The following is an 18,876-nucleotide window of genomic DNA, read 5'->3' on the forward strand; positions in this document are numbered from 1 at the left end:
TTCCGCTTCATTCCAAAGCTGTTCAGTGGGGCTGAGGTCAGGGCTCTGTGCAGGACACTGCTTTGACTTCCAGCACCTATTTACTAGATTATTTAACTTTTCAGTGTTTTCTAAACATCTTATCATCATTGGGTTGGATATATCAGGCAGCAAGTGAACATTTTACCCTCAAAGTTGATGTTAGAAGCAGGAAAAATGGGCGAACGTGAGGATTTGAGGGCCAAATTGTGATGGCTAGACGACTGGGTCAGAACATCTCCAAAACTGCAGCTCTTGTGGAGTGTGTCCCGGTCTGCAGTGGTCAGTTTCTATCAAAAGTGGTCCGAGGAGGGAACAGTGGTAAACCGGCGACAGGGTCATGGGCGGCCGAGGCTCAATGATGCACGTGGGGAGCGAAGGCTCTGTAGCAAGCTACTGTAAGCTCAAACTCCTGAAGAAGTTCGTGCTGGGCTGTTTTGGCAGCAAAAGGGGGACCAACACAATATTAGGAAGGTGGTCATAATGTTATGCCTGATCTGTTAATGTATCTCTATATTCTTGAAAGCTGCTGTAACACGGCACATTTCCATCTGTGGGATAAGAAAAAATAAAGCCTAAGCTCAGGGGCACAGTCATGCTCGAACAAAAACGGGCCTTCCCTAAACCGTTGCTGCAGTTTATAGCATATTTCATTTCTACGATTGATTTATTACACCTGTTAGCAACTGTTGTGGCTGAAACACATGAATTCAAGAGCTAGAAGAGGCGTCCTAATACTTCTGCATTTTCGGCATTTAGGAGACGACTTACAGTAATGTGACGGTATACTGTCCGAGCAATGGAGGGTTAAGGGCCTTGCTCAAGGGTCCAACGGTGACAACCTGGCTGTGGTGGGGCATGAACCAGCGACCTTCTGATTACTAGTCCAGCACCTTAACCGCTAGGATACAACTGCCCTAATAATTAAATCATTAAATGAGCGAGAAATATGTACTAGTCCTATTAAGTGCATAAAATAGTGTTCGGGTTATCAACCGACCAATCAGAACGATCGGTACAGGCCTGCTAAACACTCACTGTCCATTTTATCATCTTCACTTACCGTATAGAAGCACTTTGTAGTTCTACAATTACTGAGTGTAGTCCATATGTTTCTCTACATGCTTTGTTAGCTCCTTTCATGCTGTTCTTCAATGGTCAGGACCCCCCCCCATGCTCATCATGTTATGCCTGCTCGGTGTATTATTCGTCATTATTATTATAACATTATTATTTTGGATACAGATCCCTGTGTTGTGCTGGTGCAGTTTGTGTTTTGTTTAATAAAACAGCACGCGTTTGTCGAATGTAGTTATTTTTATTGGACAGGAAAAATAAATCAACAATTTATATTAAATAAAAGAGAAAAAACGAATCAACTGAGATACAACAGATTAACTCACGAACAGCGTAGAGCGTAAAACTTCAAAAGATACAGTAACTATAGGGCATTTTTTTTATAAATAGATATTATTAACGATTCTGGATTTAGAAAGTATTCACACCCCTGGACTGTTTGTGCATTTTATTGTGCTGTGGATTAGATTTATAAATAATATAATTAGCATTTTTACTCGTCAGTCTCAACATTCAATCACCCTGAATGACGAAAACGTATTTGCGAAAAGTATTCAGACCCTTAAATACTGTAGTATTCAGTCGAGTGCATCTGGAGTCGACTGTTGCACTGGACTTGACTGGACCCACAATTTACACTCCATATGAAAACCGTGAAGTCCAAGCAACTCTGTGTGGAACCCTATGATCAAATCCAGGCGACGTGTAGCTCAGAGCGAGGAGATCCTTGAGTTGGCACCCAACCACCCAGTTACTGTTGATTGAAAGATATATGACCAGCAAATAAATGGGAGTTTAGCTCCACGGCAGGTAAAGGATTCGGCCTGATGAGACACTGCACGTTACATGTCTAATACAGGGTGTCCGTAAAGTCTGGACACATAGGAGATATCACTAACTATACCTATGTGCTATATGTTTACTAAAATATACACACACATATACATATTGCATCACAGATAGTGGAAAACACAATAAAGATGTTATAGATTTATAGAAAATATGCATTTCCAGACTTTAGGGACACCCTGTACAATCCCTACAGTGAAACACGGTGGTGGCGGCATCATGCTATGGGGGTAGCTTTTTGGCAACTGGTAAAAATTGAGGGACGGATGAACGCAGCCAAATACGAAAACATTCAGAAAGGAAACCTCCACCCCCCAAGAGTGCATGCACAATGACTGACAGAAATGAGCTGGTCTTAAACTCTAAGGGTTGGATTCCCAGACAGGGATTAAGCCTAGTCCTAGACTACACAGCATTTTAAATGGAGATTCTCCATTTAAAGCAAAATGTAGTCTAGGACTAGGCTTAATCCCTGTCTGAGAAAACCAACCCAAATGTGTTTGAGTGGCCCAACTAAACCCCAGACTTACACACCATGGAACATTTGATGATGGACGTGAATAATGGGATAAACTGCCTAAATCCGAGCGTGCAAAGCTTGTACAGACGTACCCAAGAAGACCTGCAGCCAGATGGGCTGCAACAAACTGGGTTTGGTTAAGTATAGAACGGTATAAACGGTCATTCTGTCCCATTCACAATCAAATCGACAACAATAAACCTGCAAAATGTCAAGGGGTGTGAATACTTTCTCTGTAAATAACACAAAATATTTTAATTTATCCACACACACACACACACACACACACACACACACACCCACCCCACCTCGAAATATAAACTATTAAACTACAAAAGCCATTAGAGCATTTAGAACTTGAAGCTGGATGTGTAACGCAGCCCTGAATTGTGCATCTTCTGCTTTGGAGTTGAGAACATTGAGGTAAATCCTTCCACCCGCCCGGTCCTCCTCCTCCCCTCAGCTGACGTAGGTGAGCACGACCGACTGTATGGGCTCCCTGCACACGGGGCACAGCTTGTTGCGGCTCTTCAGCTTCCTGGCGCACGTGTAGCAGGCCATGAGGTGGCCGGTGCGCCCGTGGACGATGCAGCCGTTCTTGGGCCTGCTCTGGCAGATGACGCACGGCTCCAGGCAGGAGGACGGGAGGCTGATCTCCGAGCCGCTCAGGCTGTTCAGGCTGTTGAGGCGCTCCAGTTCGGGCGCGTCCTCCTGGCTGGACGAGGTGGACGGCTGGGAGCAGGACAGCGACGAGCCCTGCGAGTCCGAGCTGCCGGCGGTCTGGGAGCGGGAGGACTTGCCGTCCGGGACGTCCACGCCCTCGTCGGGGGAGTCGGGGCGGGCTTTGGTTTCGGGTGCGCACTCGAGGTCCGTGCTGTGGCAGGAGGTGTTGGTTTGGGCGTCGGGCTGGGCGCGAGATTCGGGGAGCCACCCCGCTCGAACCTTCCAGCAGCTTTTGCAGTGTCGAGGGAGAGGAGGGTTCAACACCTCGCACTCGGAGCATTTCCAGTAATCCTGAGAACACACGTGCAGGTGATGAGATGCTTTTTATCATAATTATAAAGACAGGATGATACGATGAGTATAAATATTAAATAATAAACCTGCACTGACTGACTGAGAGCAGTCAGTATATTATTTCTACATGGCTGTGTTTGGTTTAAACAAGACTAGTGTCTAGTGGCGAGCAACGCAAGCACCTCGTACCTCTCTCCTAATCTAGTCATACCCAATTCCCCAACTGTAACATCCTTCCTGACCCAGCGATGGTGACTCGAGTCCAAACGTTTCAAATGACTCGTAAACAAATGAGTCCCTAGCGTCAGCATGTGTTAACATTAGTTACATGTGACAATTATATATATTATTATTATTATTATTATAAATATTCTGCTCTCTAATAATAATAACGCTCCGGCCGTCTTAACCCGCAACGCACGCAATGTGTAAATGTTCCAGCCAGCTTCCGGTGTAGTGATGAAGCGTCGCTCCCTACTCCCTACACACTCTGAAGTTCACTTCATCTGAACATTCTCGTTACCTTTGGATCGGAATCTCACTTAAAATGGTGGAATACCCTACGTAGTGCACTTCACAGGAACGACCGGGGTGAATGGAACGCTCCTACAGAATCGGTGCTGATGGTTGAGAGACGCTTTCTGAACCAATCAGAGCTTCTGATTGTAATTGTTAGTAAGAAATGCTGTTATTTGCATTTATTCAGTTTGCGTCACACAGATGACGTGGTAATGAAACGCTCGATCGGCTTTCTAACCACTTCCTGTTTTACTTCACCACCGGGAAAAGTTTGGAGGTTTTTAATTATAAGCACGTTTACAAAATAACGGATTCTGTTCCTAATGGGACGCACGCTTATAAATGTAATAGCATCTGGAAGAACAGAAGCTCAGGTAAGCAGCGGTTATGATGGTTTTTGTTGTGTTTGGGATTTTGGCCGCTGTGCCGTGATTTATCGAGCGCTTTTGTTCTGTAATGAAAACAAAACGTATCAGTTGAAGCTTTTAACTGGAACCTTCTTGTTACGGAAATTACATTCATTTACACGATGAGGAGGAAAGTAAAGACACGAAGTAAAACGGCTAAATACACTCGCTAATCTGTCGTTGTTTTTATCTGAACTTACAGATTAGTTCTTTACTTCTGCGCGACATTTATAATATATGTTTTGTGTTTATTATATTGACTCGGACTCGTATCTTGTGCCCGGACCTGGCTAGGAAAGCTGCCGATGGTCTAGCACGTTAGAATGAGGCATTTATTATGAGATATTTAGAAGAAACTTACATCCTCTGTGATTTCTGTGTCTTCATCAAACGAGTCTTCATTATCGGCAAAGATCGTGACTTCGTAAACCTACGGAGAAAACAAACGGAAGAGGAAGAGATGAATAAAAGTACAGATTCACATGTAGAATAAATGATTGAAGCATGAGCTTCACTACGGTTGAAGCAATAACAGACGTGGTATGGACTTTCATTCAGTGAGCACATGGGTAATTCACTTCTAACTTAAATTACTAACTAGAGACTTCATATTCATCAAGTGCTGCATCCTGGTCAGGGTCACTGTGGGTCTAGTTTCACCCAGGAATGCTGAAATGCCCTGGACAGGGTGCCAGTCTATCGCCTGTCTAAAAGCACCACCGAGGTCCAAACCTGGACATCTTTGTGACTCCCAAGCTTTGCTGGCTGGTCTGTCAGCTCTGAACCAACAGTAAGTACAAAGAATCGCTGATGTTACTGATAGTGTTTGTTATTTCTATTTATTTATTCATTTAAGTTCATTAATTTTCATGTTGTTTTAGGCCTGTAGTTGTACCTTGGGTCTCTTGAAAGGCGGTTATGAATACAATTATTTATATTATTATTGCCAAACAGTTTGCAGTATTTGGGTACTATTGAAATCCCACCAGTTTACTGTAGACGGTTTGTAATTTTTTTACTACTTATTAAAAAGATTATAGCAAATTTATTCATTAATAAAGCTGTGATTGCTGTATATTTTCCCAGAAGATCACTTTAAGCAAGTTAACAGGTTTCAAACCAATAAAATAAATTAAAAATATAAGTGTATAAACTGAGATTCCTACCCTGAAATCACACTCCTCTTGGCTCTGTTTATTTTTAAAAGTTAAAATATTTTCTGGGCCCATTTTTCTTGGATAGTTAATATTTAGAATAAAGCATTTATCTATCTATCTATCTATTTATTATTATACAGCTACGAAATTAATAGTTCTTTCCAGTGGGTATGACTCAACTTAATAATAAGTTAAAGTAAATTAGCGACCACAAGAGGGCGCAATGCACTTTATTACTCCATCGACCAACTCCATTCAATGACAGGTTGGTGAATTCAGGTCAATCATTTCTAATGTTGTTATTTAACTGTGTTTATGGCTGCGTTCACATGATACAGGGCAAACTCTCTTGGCTCTGGCTCTTGCTTACTGATCATTTTAATGGTCAGTTTGTACCACTGGTCACTGCGCTTAAAGTTCAGTCTGACAGTTTGCAAGTGCCGTAGCCATGAATTAAACATTTTGGAGGACCAAATCTACCAGATGGGTGAGTGAGTGGGTGAGTGGGTCCTGCCATATATATACACTGATCAGCCACAAGATTAAAACCACCTCCTTGTTTCTACACTCACTGTCCATGTTATCAGCTCCACTTACCACATAGAAGCACTTTGTAGTTCTACAATTACTGACTGTAGTCCATCTGTTTCTCTGCATGCTGTTCTTCAATGGTCAGGACCCCCACAGGACCACCACAGAGCAGGTATTATTTAGGTGGTGGATCATTCTCAGCACTGCAGTGAAACTGACATGGTGGTGGTGTGTTAGTGTGTGTTGTGCTGGTACGAGTGGATCAGACACAGCAGCGCTGCTGGAGTTTTTAAACACCGTGTCCACTCACTGTCCGCTCTATTAGACACTCCTACCTAGTCGGTCCACCTTGTAGATGTAAAGTCAGAGACGATCGCTCATCTATTGCTGCTGTTTGAGTCGGTCATCTTCTAGACCTTCATCAGTGGTCACAGGACGCTGCCCACGGGGCGCTGTCGGCTGGATACTTTTGGTTGGTGGACTATTCTCAGTCCAGCAGTGACAGTGAGGTGTTTAAAACCTCCAGCAGCGCAGCTGTGTCTGAGAATCATCCAGCACCTAAATAATACCTGCTCTGTGGTGGTCCTGTGGGGGTCCTGACCATTGAAGAACAGCATGAAAGGGGGGTAACAAAGCATGTAGAGAAACAGATGGACTACAGTCAGTAATTGTAGAACTACAAAGTGCTTCTATATGGTAAGTGGAGCTGATTAAATGGACAGTGAGTGGCTTCGTAGATGCTCAATATGATTAAATTCATACTTAGATTAAAGAAACTAAGCTTTATGAAGCCTCTTTATACTTCTGCTGTTTGTTTTCATCTCCTAACGTCTTCAAACGATAACTACACTGAAATTATATGATTATTGTATATGAAACTGCATGTGAATAAAGTATCCGTGCTGTTATTCAATAGTGTGGATCGGGTTCAAGCTTGGTGCTCAGTGCACCACCGGTATCAAGTGAAAGTTAATTAATTTATTGATTTTATTTGATGGCAAGTTAGGTATTATATTTATGTCTGCTTGTTTTTATCTCGTCTTTATAATGTGGTATGTTTTATGGCTTCGAACGCCGCAGCAATACCAGCTGCCCGGCTCCGTTTCGAGTCACAGACCTCGTCCTCCGGGACGGAGTCCTCATCGATCTCGCTGTATTCGTCTGAATCGATGGACTCCACCTCGAACTCCACGCTGAAGTTATCAGACTCGGAGTCGTCGCTGTCTTCACTGCCCTCGCCGTGAGACCTACCTTCATTCTGCAGAGAAGAAACACACGTCGGTCAGCGGCACGTTTCTATGGCAGGCACAGTTCTGATTAACTCGAGTGGTTTAACCAAACTGAAGTGTAAGGAGAAAAGTATTGGGACTCCGCATTTAATGACTGGCTTCATGTGTTTAGCAACAACAGCTTCTAACAGGTATAGTGTTAGTGGGGTGTGTCCCGGTCTGCAGTGGTCAGTATCTATCAAAAGTGGTCCAAGAAAGGAGCAGTGGTAAACCGGCGACAGGGTCATGGGCGACCGAGGCTCACTGATGCTCGTGGGGAGCGTGGGGATCCAACAGACGAGCTCCTGTAGCTCAACCTGCTGGAGAAGTTCATGCTGGTTCTGATAGGAAGGTGTCGGAATACACAGAGCAGCACAGTTTGTCAGGGTGTCAGACCGGTCAGGGTGCCCGTGCTGACCCCCGTCCACCGCCGAAAGCGCCAACAATGGGCACGTGAGCATAGATACCACAGCACACCTTTAGGGGTCTAGTGGAGTCCATGCCTCGACGGGTCAGCGCTGTTTTGGCAGCAAAAGGGGGACCGGCACAATATTAGGAGGGTAGTCATAATGTTATGCCTGATCTGTGTATATTTATTAGGATTTTGAAGTCATGTTTTACACTTTGTGGTTACATTCATGACACCACAGGTAGTTATCCACCAGTTCCAGTTTAATATCAAACACAGTCATGGACAATTTGTATCTGCAGTTATTCTTTGGACTGTGGGAGAAAACCCACACAGAGACAGGGAGAACATGCAAACTCCACACAGGAAGGACCCAGACTGCTCCACCAGGGAATCGAACCCTGGACCTTCTTTGCTGTGAGGTGGCAGTGCTACCCACCGGAGTCGGAAAAGACTAGTCTAGGGAGATGAGGGACGGAGTGTAAATAGATGAGTACTAACCACACTGCTGTGTGATACTGAAGACTCGCTGCTCCCTCGGTCCCGGCGCAGACCTCCGATCACACACCAGGAGAGGCTGTCGTCGAACGTCAGGGAGATGCTGTCTGACTTGTGCCTCTTCCGCGGCTCGCCGGAGTCCTCCAGGCCTGAGAAACTCGCTGGAGAAATAAACAGAGGCGAGAAATTGTACACGTTTTAAATAGTCATATAGTCTTACAGTTATATATTCTATAGAAAAACAGTGTCACTACTGTACAAGAAATGTATAGTAATGGAATGAGATAAGGCCCTAGGCTCTAGCAACGTTCTGATTACTGGTCCAGTACCTTAACCGCTGAGCTACCACTGCACTATCTTTACTTTATTCATCGTAAGAGCAAGCAAATCACACAGTTCACTGGAAAACTGGGTCCCAAACTACCACAAATCATCACACACTACCTAATTCACACCTAATTTCAACACCATCTACACGCCTTTCTATAAGAAGACTGAACGCTGCAGTAAGCACAGGCTACGCTCCGAGCCAAGACTGGCATGACGGACAGGTATGTGGGTGTAAGTTCTGGCTGAGAGGGGTGTGAAAGGATGTCATGCAGACAGACGGGTTCTTCTGCAGAGTGTGCAAAGCCAAAGTTCACCAAACTACAAACAAGTCGGCTTGACTTTTTTGTTTCTAGTCCTATTCAATTCCCCAGTTGTGATTTTTACAATAACCGCTGTACTATTTCACATCTGGCATTGCAGTCGCTTTGTACTGTGTGCAAGAGACATGAGATGCACTTTTATAACCTTTCGGGACCTTGAGACCAGGGCTGCCACGATTGGTCGACCTAGTTGATGATGTCGACGCATTATATCTTAAGTCGATGCATCGTTTTTAAAACTATGTTTATAAATGATCCCGTTTAATTTCTACAACGTTTCCGTTCATATAAGCGTTCATGTGATTCTCTCAGCACTACTTGCTGTGTGCAGGACCCTCAGTCGTATCTGGTCCGGTCACTGGTTGGCGGCATCAAGCTCAGTCTTAAAAAATGCCGTCAGAGGCCGATTGTAGAGCCTCAAAGTTTTCCACGACCCAAATCATCAGTAGTTTACTTAAGTGACACTTAAAACTGGCACAAAACTAAAAGCTGGTTTGTACACGGTGCAAAGCTTTAATGGTACCACAGCAGCACCAGCACCATGTCACACGTCTATATTGTTTCATCAAGCTTCTTAATCGTGGAGATCTTGGAATACCGTATTTCTTAGCGAGTTCGGTTAGGCCGCGGCGCTCTTTGCTGCATTGGGCTCGCGATTTTTGTGGTTGCTGCAGCGCTCAGAGCGCAAAACGTTTCTCACGTGAAACACTCACCACTGTGTTTACATGGCTTAGAATGTGAAGTGCATGTTAAGTGAATGTGGAGGTTAGGATCCGGGCTCATTCTGTCGTTACTGTACGTCGGACTTAATGAGACGTGGCTACATCTAACTATTTTATTCCTGCTATAAGTTGAAGCACTTTGCTTTGTGTACGGAACACCATGAACACGTGCTGCACTCTGTTTAATATGGAGCGCTTGAGAATGTGATGATATGAACATAAACCCTGTTTACATTTAGTTCTGTGTTTCTATATTATTATGTCGTACAGTTTGTTGTTAAAATAAAAGAAGCTTAAATGAGATTCTGAATTACAATGTTTTTTTGTTGAGGAAAATTAATCGTTTAGATTAATCGACTAATCGATAAAATAGTCTATAGATTAATCGATAGAAAAATAGTCGTTATGCCTGGTTCACACTACACGATTTTTGCCCTGATTTTTCGCTCGGCGACCGGTCGGCGATTGATTTTCCGGCTCGGGAGCAACTCGGCGTTCACTCGGCGATCAAAACTCGGCTCTCAGTCACTGGATCGAGTTTTCTAGCACGCCAGATATCTGATCTCAGACGTGCGACTGGGAATGAGTGACATGTCGAACAGCCAATGATAACCGCAGGATACGGCGTGAGGGGAAACGCAGGGGAGGACAGGGGCTTAATTAATATAGTTTATATCAGGATACACCGGCACATACACGTTTTACAGTATTTCCGATTCGATCGTCCTCTACAAAACATAACACCCACGCTGCATTGCAAAATTATTCATCATTAAACCCCCTCGTCACATCTCACGTGTGTTTTTGTGTAAAAAAAAAAAAAAAGAACGAAAAAAAGGGAGACCAGAGAAGCTCGTCTGCGATTCCAGTTGGTGTTAGATGGTGTAGTGTGTGACCCCCTATCGCCCACCAGTCGTGTAGTGTGAACTGTACAGCGACCTGACGACGTGTAGTGTGGACAGGACAGTTTAACTTGTCATTACCATCGATTCTGACTTGTGCTTCTATATATACTGTATATTCACAGTTTCTCCATGTTTGATATGCGTGTGTGTGTGCTCACCAGGATCACTGCTGCTTCTTCTTCTCCTGCGCTGCTGCTGCTGCTGCGCTGAGGTAGACGAGTCCGAGTTTGTCTCCTGGAGAGAGAAATAAACGCAATTTATTTACACTATTCGTGTACCGTGCTGACTGGAAATGTAGCTTCTTTTAAAACGCTTTAAGTTGCACGGGCAGCATCACGTGATGTCAAAGCACGTGTATTTGTTTTCTATCCCTTGCGCCCGATCGATCGCTTCTTTTCATCTGCCAGGGACGAAGAAGGTTTACGAACGCGGTATCGCCACGTACCGCCGTCCTTGGAGTCGTAACCCTGCACCCTGCTTTGATGACTGTACCTCACATGTACATTTACATTTCCGGCATTAAGCGGACGCTTTTATCCAGAGCGACTTACAGAACTGTGACGGTGTATTCTGTCTAAGCAATTGAGGGTTAAGGGCCCAAAAGTGGCAACCTGGCAGTGGTGGGGCTTGAACCGGTGACCTTTCATTTACTAGTCCAGTTCCTTAACCACTAGGCTACGACCGCCCCTATGTATAAGCCCTTGATCGGTTGAAATTCCGGCTGTGCCAACGAGCACCCGTAATGCTTGTTTTAACCACAAATAAAGATCAGAAACGGAAAGCACATGTACAGTATATGTAAACTGCTCAGTGGCAGTTTTTTTTCAGCTTTTGCACTCACACACCGACTCCCTTCACGAGATGGAACGAGACGAAACATTCAATGATGCAACTGATGCACTAAATTGAGCTTTACTGGGATGCTTGGTCAAATTTCAAGCCCAATCTTTATATTATTGTAGACAATTAGGGTGTAACGTCATACATTTAGGACTGAAAGCAATGAAGTACTTGGGTGTATTACCTCCGGCCCTCTGTCATGTTCACTTTGACTTCTGGGATCTGCTAAGTTCGTCGGAGAGTCTATCAGCGAGGGAAAAACACACATTACCTTTAATACCTAAACAACTGAAGTTGATATGATGCAGAAACACAGCTTTAACTCGGCAAAACATGAGTAAATAATGCTCGTACCCGGGTTTTTTACTGCTGTGAGGTTTTTAGAGATCATTGCGAACAACATTCTGAAACAGAGAGAGAAAAATAGACCAAAAATTAACATCCTGTAACATCCAGTCTCGGTTTCGTTTCTCATCCTGTAGCTTTGCATAGGCACCGAGCGCCCAGGTAGTTTTGCATTGCTGAGGGCGAAGTGGCTTCATGGAATATTATCCAGCACACACACACACACACACACACACACACACACACACACACACACAGTTTTGTTTTGAAAACGAGCCTCAGTCATTTTCATGTGGAAATATGTCACGGGCCAGGAAATACGCACCGTGGCTCCTTCACAGAGAAGCTGGCGACTCCGAGCACGGCGCCGAGAGGGTCGTTCTCGCAGTGGACGATGTGCTGCTGCTGCTTGTCATATAACTCCTTGCACATGATGTATTTGCCCAGGTAGAACATGACCTGAAACGAGCACACACACACACACGGATCTGATTAGAGATAAGTCTCGTCCCTATGGAGGTAAACAGCAGTGCTGATGGACACCCTATTAAAAATGGTTTTGTGCACCACCTCTGGTCTGATCTGATAGATATTAGGTATTAAAGGTGTTCCTGGTATATCCCAGTGGATCTTGGCTACCCTAAAACTAACCTGTCGCTGATTGTTTACGCCGTTTTATTCTGCTACACTCTGTTCCTCGGGTAAGGTCACTAGTTTCTGCTCAGAACCAGTTACGTCTGGTATTTGTGGTTGTTTATTTTCTATGCTAATATAAACAGAGATTAACAGGCGACTGTAAATACGCGACGCTCGTGTTTCGCAGGAAATATCACATCAACAAGCACAGACTGGATTTATTGTGTCGGTGCGTCTATATTTGTAAGAGCTTAGGTGGCAATATTGAAGTCCTCGGATCAGGATTATGGAGGAAACTGCACTGGGGTGTTTCTGTTATTGTGGACACCTCATATGACAGCGTTTCATTACACAGATTAGCCGTGACATTAAAACCACCTCCTTGTTTCTACACTCACGGTCCATGTTATCAGCTCCACTTACCATATGGAAGCACTTTGTAGTTCTACAATTACTGACTGTAGTCCATCTGTTTCTCTGCATGCTTTGTTACCCCCCTTTCACCCTGTTCTTCGATGGTCAGGACCACCACAGGACCCCCACAGAGCAGGTATTATTTAGGTGGTGGATGATTCTCAGCACTGCAGCGCTGCTGGAGTTTTTAAACACCTCACTGTCACTGCTGGACTGAGAATCGTCCACCGACCAAAAAAACATCCAGCCGACAGCGCCCCGTGGGCAGCGTCCTGTGAGCACTGATGAAGGTCTAGAAGATGACCGACTCAAACGGCAGCAATAGATGAGCGATCGTCTCTGACTTCACATCTACAAGGTGGACCGACTAGGTAGGCGCGTCTAATAGAGTGGACAGTGAGTGGACACGGTGTTTAAAAACTCCACTCGTACCAGCACAACACACACTAACACACCAGCACCATGTCAGTGTCAGTGCAGTGCTGAGAATGATCCATCACCTAAATAATACCTGCTCTGTGGTGGTCCTGACCATTGAAGAACAGCATGCAGAGAAACAGATGGACTACAGTCAGTAATTGTAGAACCACAAAGTGCTTCTATATGATAAGTGGAGCTGATACAATAGCACGATAATAATATGAAACATATTTATAGTGCAAGATCAAATCACTGTACACATGACGAGGTAGCATAGGGGTTAAGATCCAGGTTCAAACCTTAGTAGTGCTACTGGCCAGCCAGACGTCTACACAGACATGACTGGCTATGTCTGGTTGGTCAAATTTCTGCGATGCACTGGTGCCATGTCCAAAGTATCACATACATTCCTATTCATACCTCATTTTGCATTTATATTTAATGTGCTGGCATTTATCTGGACACTTTCTTTGGGCGTTATAACCCGCCACAACCCTGACCAGGATAAAGCAGCTTAAGACTTCGCTTCATGAGCTGAATACTGTCTTGGTAAAACCCTTAGTTAGTCATTTACTAAAACAAAGCTGTGCTGATCGGCACTGCTCTCCGAGACGTTTACTTTAATTACATCTAATCAGAGTCTGTATGAAATGCACGAGCGAGGGGACGGTTGGGAAGTAGAGCTATGTGCAAACTAACCTCGGGTATCATCTCACTGCATCACTAAGTACATAATTAATCCAACATTTGAGTATTTCCGAGAGCGATTGAACAGGTCTGGTTCCTGTTCCACTGTATTGTTGGGTTTCATACTGGAATTAGTGCTCACCACCTGACAGACATGTTCCAAACCACGCTGACACACCAGCAATGAGCATCCAATTGGAAAAAATGACATCCACGACGATTAAAACCTTATAATGCAGAACCTCGATCTAAAGGTGGTTTCCAGTCGCGAAATGTAAATATTTATTCCAAGGGTTCACAAACTTTAGCACACGAGCTATCAGCAGCCGCTTCATTCCACAATCATCACGTCTGAACGTTGATCAGACGATCGAATGACAGGAATGTCACGCTGTGGAGCACGCAGCCGCACGTTTATCACCGTAACTGTTTCACAACCACAGCCACGGTTTGTTGGCATCACTCTGAGCCTTAAAGATGGCTCCCTCGTGCCAAATCAGATTAAGAACATTAAAAACAGTGCATAGCGGCTACGCTTTCAACTGATACCAAGAAATGGGAGTCCATCTCGCCTGTGCTGGCCTCCCTACATTGGCTGCCCGATAAATACAGGACTGAGTTCGAGGTCTTCCTAAACGGCAATTCTCCATAATACATCACTGAGCTCCTGCGCCCATACTCGAGATCCTCCAATCAGTTGCTGCTATACATTCCTAAATCTAGACTTAAGTCAAAAGGTGACGGAGCTTTTTCCGTTGTTGCCCCAAAACTGTGGAATAGTCGGCCTGTTTTTATTAGGGTGTCGTCCACAATTGATGTTTTTAAGTCTAATAAAAAAAAAACACACTTATACTCTCAGGCATTTCATTGCCCTTAATAAGTTTTAGAGTTTCTTCTTAGGTCCTGGGTATATTTCAAACTTTGTCCTATTGTTTCTGTATTTTTATTCATTATTTTACATTTTACTGTCACTTTTTATGGTTTTACTGCCTTATTTTTATATTCTACAGCACTTTGGTTGGCTCTTGTAGTCTTTAAAAGTGCCTTACAAATAAAGTTGACTTGACATCATTTCTACCTAAACACACATCTATCAAGGGCACAGGTGTAATAAGTAATAAGTGACAGACCTCCTTCATGGTGAACACCTCCTTATCCGCTCCTGCATCTTTTAACAGGGCTTGCAACTGCACTTTGGGTCTTACCTTCAAAATAAAACGTAAATAAAACACACACACACACACACACACACAGAGTAAATCATGTGTGAAATCTTACAGTGATGGACGAGCCTAAATCAAAACGCTGCTACCAGCTAAACCAACCTACCAGCTTTTCATTGTCGATCTTGTTGATCTGAGAACTGCTTAGACAGTTTTCTGCAGCCATTGTGAATTTCTGTGGAGATAAAAGAAACATACAGATTATATATAATATAATATAATATAATATAATATAATATATATAAGACAATTCCTGTTGAAAAAGAAAAACACACACAGCTTCAGCCATAATTACCTGAATAAATACGAGGTGATTCTATAAATCTGCAGAGAAATCTATATATTATATACTCTTCATCTGTACATAAAGTGCCTGAGCTCATGCGAGTGCGCAGTGAGAGTCTGGTCCCGGTCGGCCGGCGATTTAAACCCACTTTAGAGAGTCAGACAGACATGTCGGGGCTAGCACGATACTACCGAGCCTGCTGACGCTGCTGGGCGGAGACAGGACTGGTTTAGTGGATCCGACATGTCCATGCATGACCGTTCAGCTGCTTGCGAAGGCGCATACTAGCGCACTAGGTAGTGTGCAGTGTGAATGATGCGCTGTAGGTGGCGCACTTGCTGTTTAGACTGTTTGGGGAGATAAAGTATGCGCGTTTGGAGCGCGTTTGGAGCGCAGAAAACGCAACGCGCACACACTCCGCTTTCCTGTACTGGTTGGTGGATTGGTGTTGAGTGTGGAACCGACCCGGGTGAGGTGAATGACCGTGTGATTCTGGTTGTGTGTACTAGTTAGTACGCTAGTATAAGTGAGTCACTTACTTCCCGACACTGAGAGAGCGTCATGCACTACAAGCCCGGGCATGTCTCACAGTGTGTGTGTGTGTGTGTGTGCGCATGCGCGCGCCTCCCCAGTGTTCCCTCATTGTGAAACCAGCAAACACGTCCAACACGAGTTGCACAAACCAGTTCACTCACTCTGATGAATTACAGTCGGTCGCTGTTGCAGGAATCCCAGTACAAGCGCTTTACTGGACTACAAGAGCGCATGCGCGGTAAATAACACTGAACGCGGATGATTTCCAGCAGGTGGGTTTGTTCCAGTCGTACATCTGCGGCCACTGTTCAGACTAAACACTGGGAAGGTCTATACTAAACAAACTGCCATGCTGATCATCTCCTGGTCAGGGTCGCGGCGGGTTCGACTTCCTCGTTTACATTTGCAGCGTTTAGAAGCGACTTACGATATTTACTCTAACCGACTGAGGGTTAAGGGTGGGGCTTGAACCTGCAACCTTCAGATTACTAGTCCTAACTAAACACTGGGAAAGTCTACACTGCTGATCATCTCCTGGTCAGGGTCGCGGCGGGTTCGGTTTCCTCATTTACATCTGCAGCGTTTAGAAGCGACTTACGATATTTAGTCTAACCGACTGAGGGTTAAGGGCCTTGCTCAAGGGCCCAACAGTGGCAAGCTGGCAGTGGTGGGGCTTGAACCTGCAGCCTTCAGATTACTAGTCCAAACTAAACACTGGGAAAGTCTATATTGCTTATAATCTCCTGGTCAGGGTCGCGGCGGGTTCGGCTTCCTCGCTTACATCTGCAGCGTTTAGAAGCGACTTACGATATTTACTCTAACCGACTGAGGGTTAAGGGCCTTGCTCAAGGGCCCAACAGTGGCAAGCTGGCAGTGGTGGGGCTTGAACCTGCAGCCTTCAGATTACTAGTCCAGTACCTTGACCACTAGGCTACAACTGCCCTGGAATCACTGGGCGCAACACAGTAGCATGCCCCCAATCCCTCATACATAACAAATAACGCCTGTATGTAGGCACCTGAACGGCCGATAGCACCGCCTGGGATTCAAACCCTGGATCTCGGGGTTGTGGGTGGTTTAATTTAGCGCTGGGCCACACTGGCAGAGCTTCATCTTTTTCATTTCAAGATGACCTTACAATTTGAGTATTGTTTCCAATATTTTGTCCACACAAGTTCACTGAAACTTAAGCCCTGGTAAAAGCACCGAGACCCGGATCAGGGTGAAGATGAATAAACAATTGTGACAGATGACCGGTCAGCTGGCTAGAACTGGCTAAGCAAGAATGTACATTTGTCCCACACAAGTGCACGACTGATGTATGACTACAGTGTGTATGTGAGACGACTGTTATTATTATTTGATGCCTTTTATTTTAAATATTATTATTATTTTAAAAATATCCAGTAAGTCAGAAGCTGAAACTGTGAAATATAACAGTTTAAATAAAACAAAAAGTGCTTATTTACATATCCCTACCCCCTACGACTTTATTTTCATCGAGGGTCCGGTCACACTAGAAACTGACCGTTTAAATAGTGCACGGTCAGGATGACACTTTGACTTTTGATTTTTGGCTCAACACTCTGACACGGTGGTTCAATGAACAACTGAGCACGAACTTAGCACTGTTTGTATGACTAACTCATTGTTTGGGAGTTTATTCTGGTATCACAGGCAATAACATTAAAACCAATCAGCTCCACTTACCATATAGAAGCACTTTGTAGTTCTACAATTACTGACTGTAGTCCATCAGTTTCTCTGCATGCTTTTGTAGCCGGCTTTCACCCCCACAGAGCAGGTATTATTTAGGTGGTGGATGATTCTCAGCACTGCAGTGACGCTGACATGGTGGTGGTGTGTTAGTGTGTGTTGCGCTGGTACGAGTGGATCAGACACAGCAGCGCTGCTGGAGTTTTTAAACACCGTGTCCACTCACTGTCCACTCTATTAGACGCTCCTACCTAGCCGGTCCACCTTGTAGATGTAAAGTCAGAGACGATCGCTCATCTATTGCTGCTGTTTGAGTCGCTCATCTTCTAGACCTTCATCGGTGGTCACAGGACGCCGCCCACGGGGCGCTGTCGGCTGGATATTTTTGGTCGGTGGACGATTCTCAGTCCAGCAGTGACAGTGCAGTGTCACTGCAGTGCTGAGAATGATCCACCACCCAAATAATACCTGCTCTGTAGTGGTCCTGACCATTGAAGAACAGCATGAAAGGGGGGTAACAAAGCATGCAGAGAAACAGATGGACTACAGTCAGTAATTGTAGAACTACAAAGTGCTTCTATATGGTAAGTGGAGCTGATAAAATGGACAGTGAGTGTAGAAACAAGGAGGTGGTTTTAATGTTATGGCTGATCGGTGTAAATCCGATTTAACGTCCCAGAATCAACTGGGCGGACCAAACAGTCCTGCGTGCACACAGTGGCATCTTGGCAAAGGTGGGGTTTGAATTAACAACCAACTGGCCACTAGTCCAGTACTTTAACCACTGAGTGAGCAATGTCCTGCTTATTCAGCCTCCTGACTGACCGAGAACCATGCTACACGTGCTTAACCCAGTTGGGTTGACAACATAATGCTGCAGCTTTTTAAAATATTAACAACCAGCTGCATTGTTTACATTTTAGTGGAAATCCTAGATATAATAAATAAACATCTAATTTAATCTTTCTGGTTGGTCGACCTCAACCATTTTCCAAACCGGGGAAGTGAAAGCTGGTGAGCCAGGTAGTTAAACGCACTGACACACAAAGGTCTTTTTGTTTTCCACTCCAGCAGTTCTTTGGGTAGCAATAGCAGCAAGTTTTTTTTAGCAAGTGTTTAGGCAACATGCCCTTCACCGGCTGACAATCCTGTATATAAACAAAGCAAGAAAAACCTTACAGGCGGCAGTAAACAAGGGCTCTGATCTAATGTAAATACTGATAGCAGT

General features: G+C 44.5%; 1 protein-coding gene across 3 annotated transcripts in view; it reads right to left on the reverse strand.

The window, feature by feature from the left end:
* Positions 1–1,316: 1,316 nt before the first annotated feature.
* The window catches only part of mdm2 (MDM2 proto-oncogene), a 19,547-nt gene continuing 1,987 nt past the window's right edge, over positions 1,317–18,876 (reverse strand). For 2 of the 3 annotated variants that reach the window (XM_062996888.1, XM_062996904.1), the window contains exons 2-11: positions 15,219–15,287; positions 15,020–15,094; positions 12,058–12,191; positions 11,742–11,791; positions 11,572–11,630; positions 10,706–10,781; positions 8,274–8,431; positions 7,213–7,353; positions 4,769–4,837; positions 1,317–3,478 (exon numbers count right to left, since the gene is read on the reverse strand). In XM_062996888.1, coding sequence (XP_062852958.1) covers positions 2,924–3,478; positions 4,769–4,837; positions 7,213–7,353; positions 8,274–8,431; positions 10,706–10,781; positions 11,572–11,630; positions 11,742–11,791; positions 12,058–12,191; positions 15,020–15,094; positions 15,219–15,278 — 1,377 coding nt within the window. In that variant the 5' untranslated portion in view covers positions 15,279–15,287 and the 3' untranslated portion in view covers positions 1,317–2,923. Of the gene's footprint in view, positions 3,479–4,768; positions 4,838–7,212; positions 7,354–8,273; positions 8,432–10,705; positions 10,782–11,571; positions 11,631–11,741; positions 11,792–12,057; positions 12,192–15,019; positions 15,095–15,218; positions 15,288–15,407; positions 15,661–18,876 lie in introns of those variants that run through there. The other variant, XM_062996896.1, reaches the window with a different exon arrangement.

This window comes from Trichomycterus rosablanca, chromosome 1 (genome assembly GCF_030014385.1).
Source record: "Trichomycterus rosablanca isolate fTriRos1 chromosome 1, fTriRos1.hap1, whole genome shotgun sequence".
In the NCBI taxonomy this organism is placed as follows: Eukaryota; Metazoa; Chordata; class Actinopteri; order Siluriformes; family Trichomycteridae; genus Trichomycterus; species Trichomycterus rosablanca.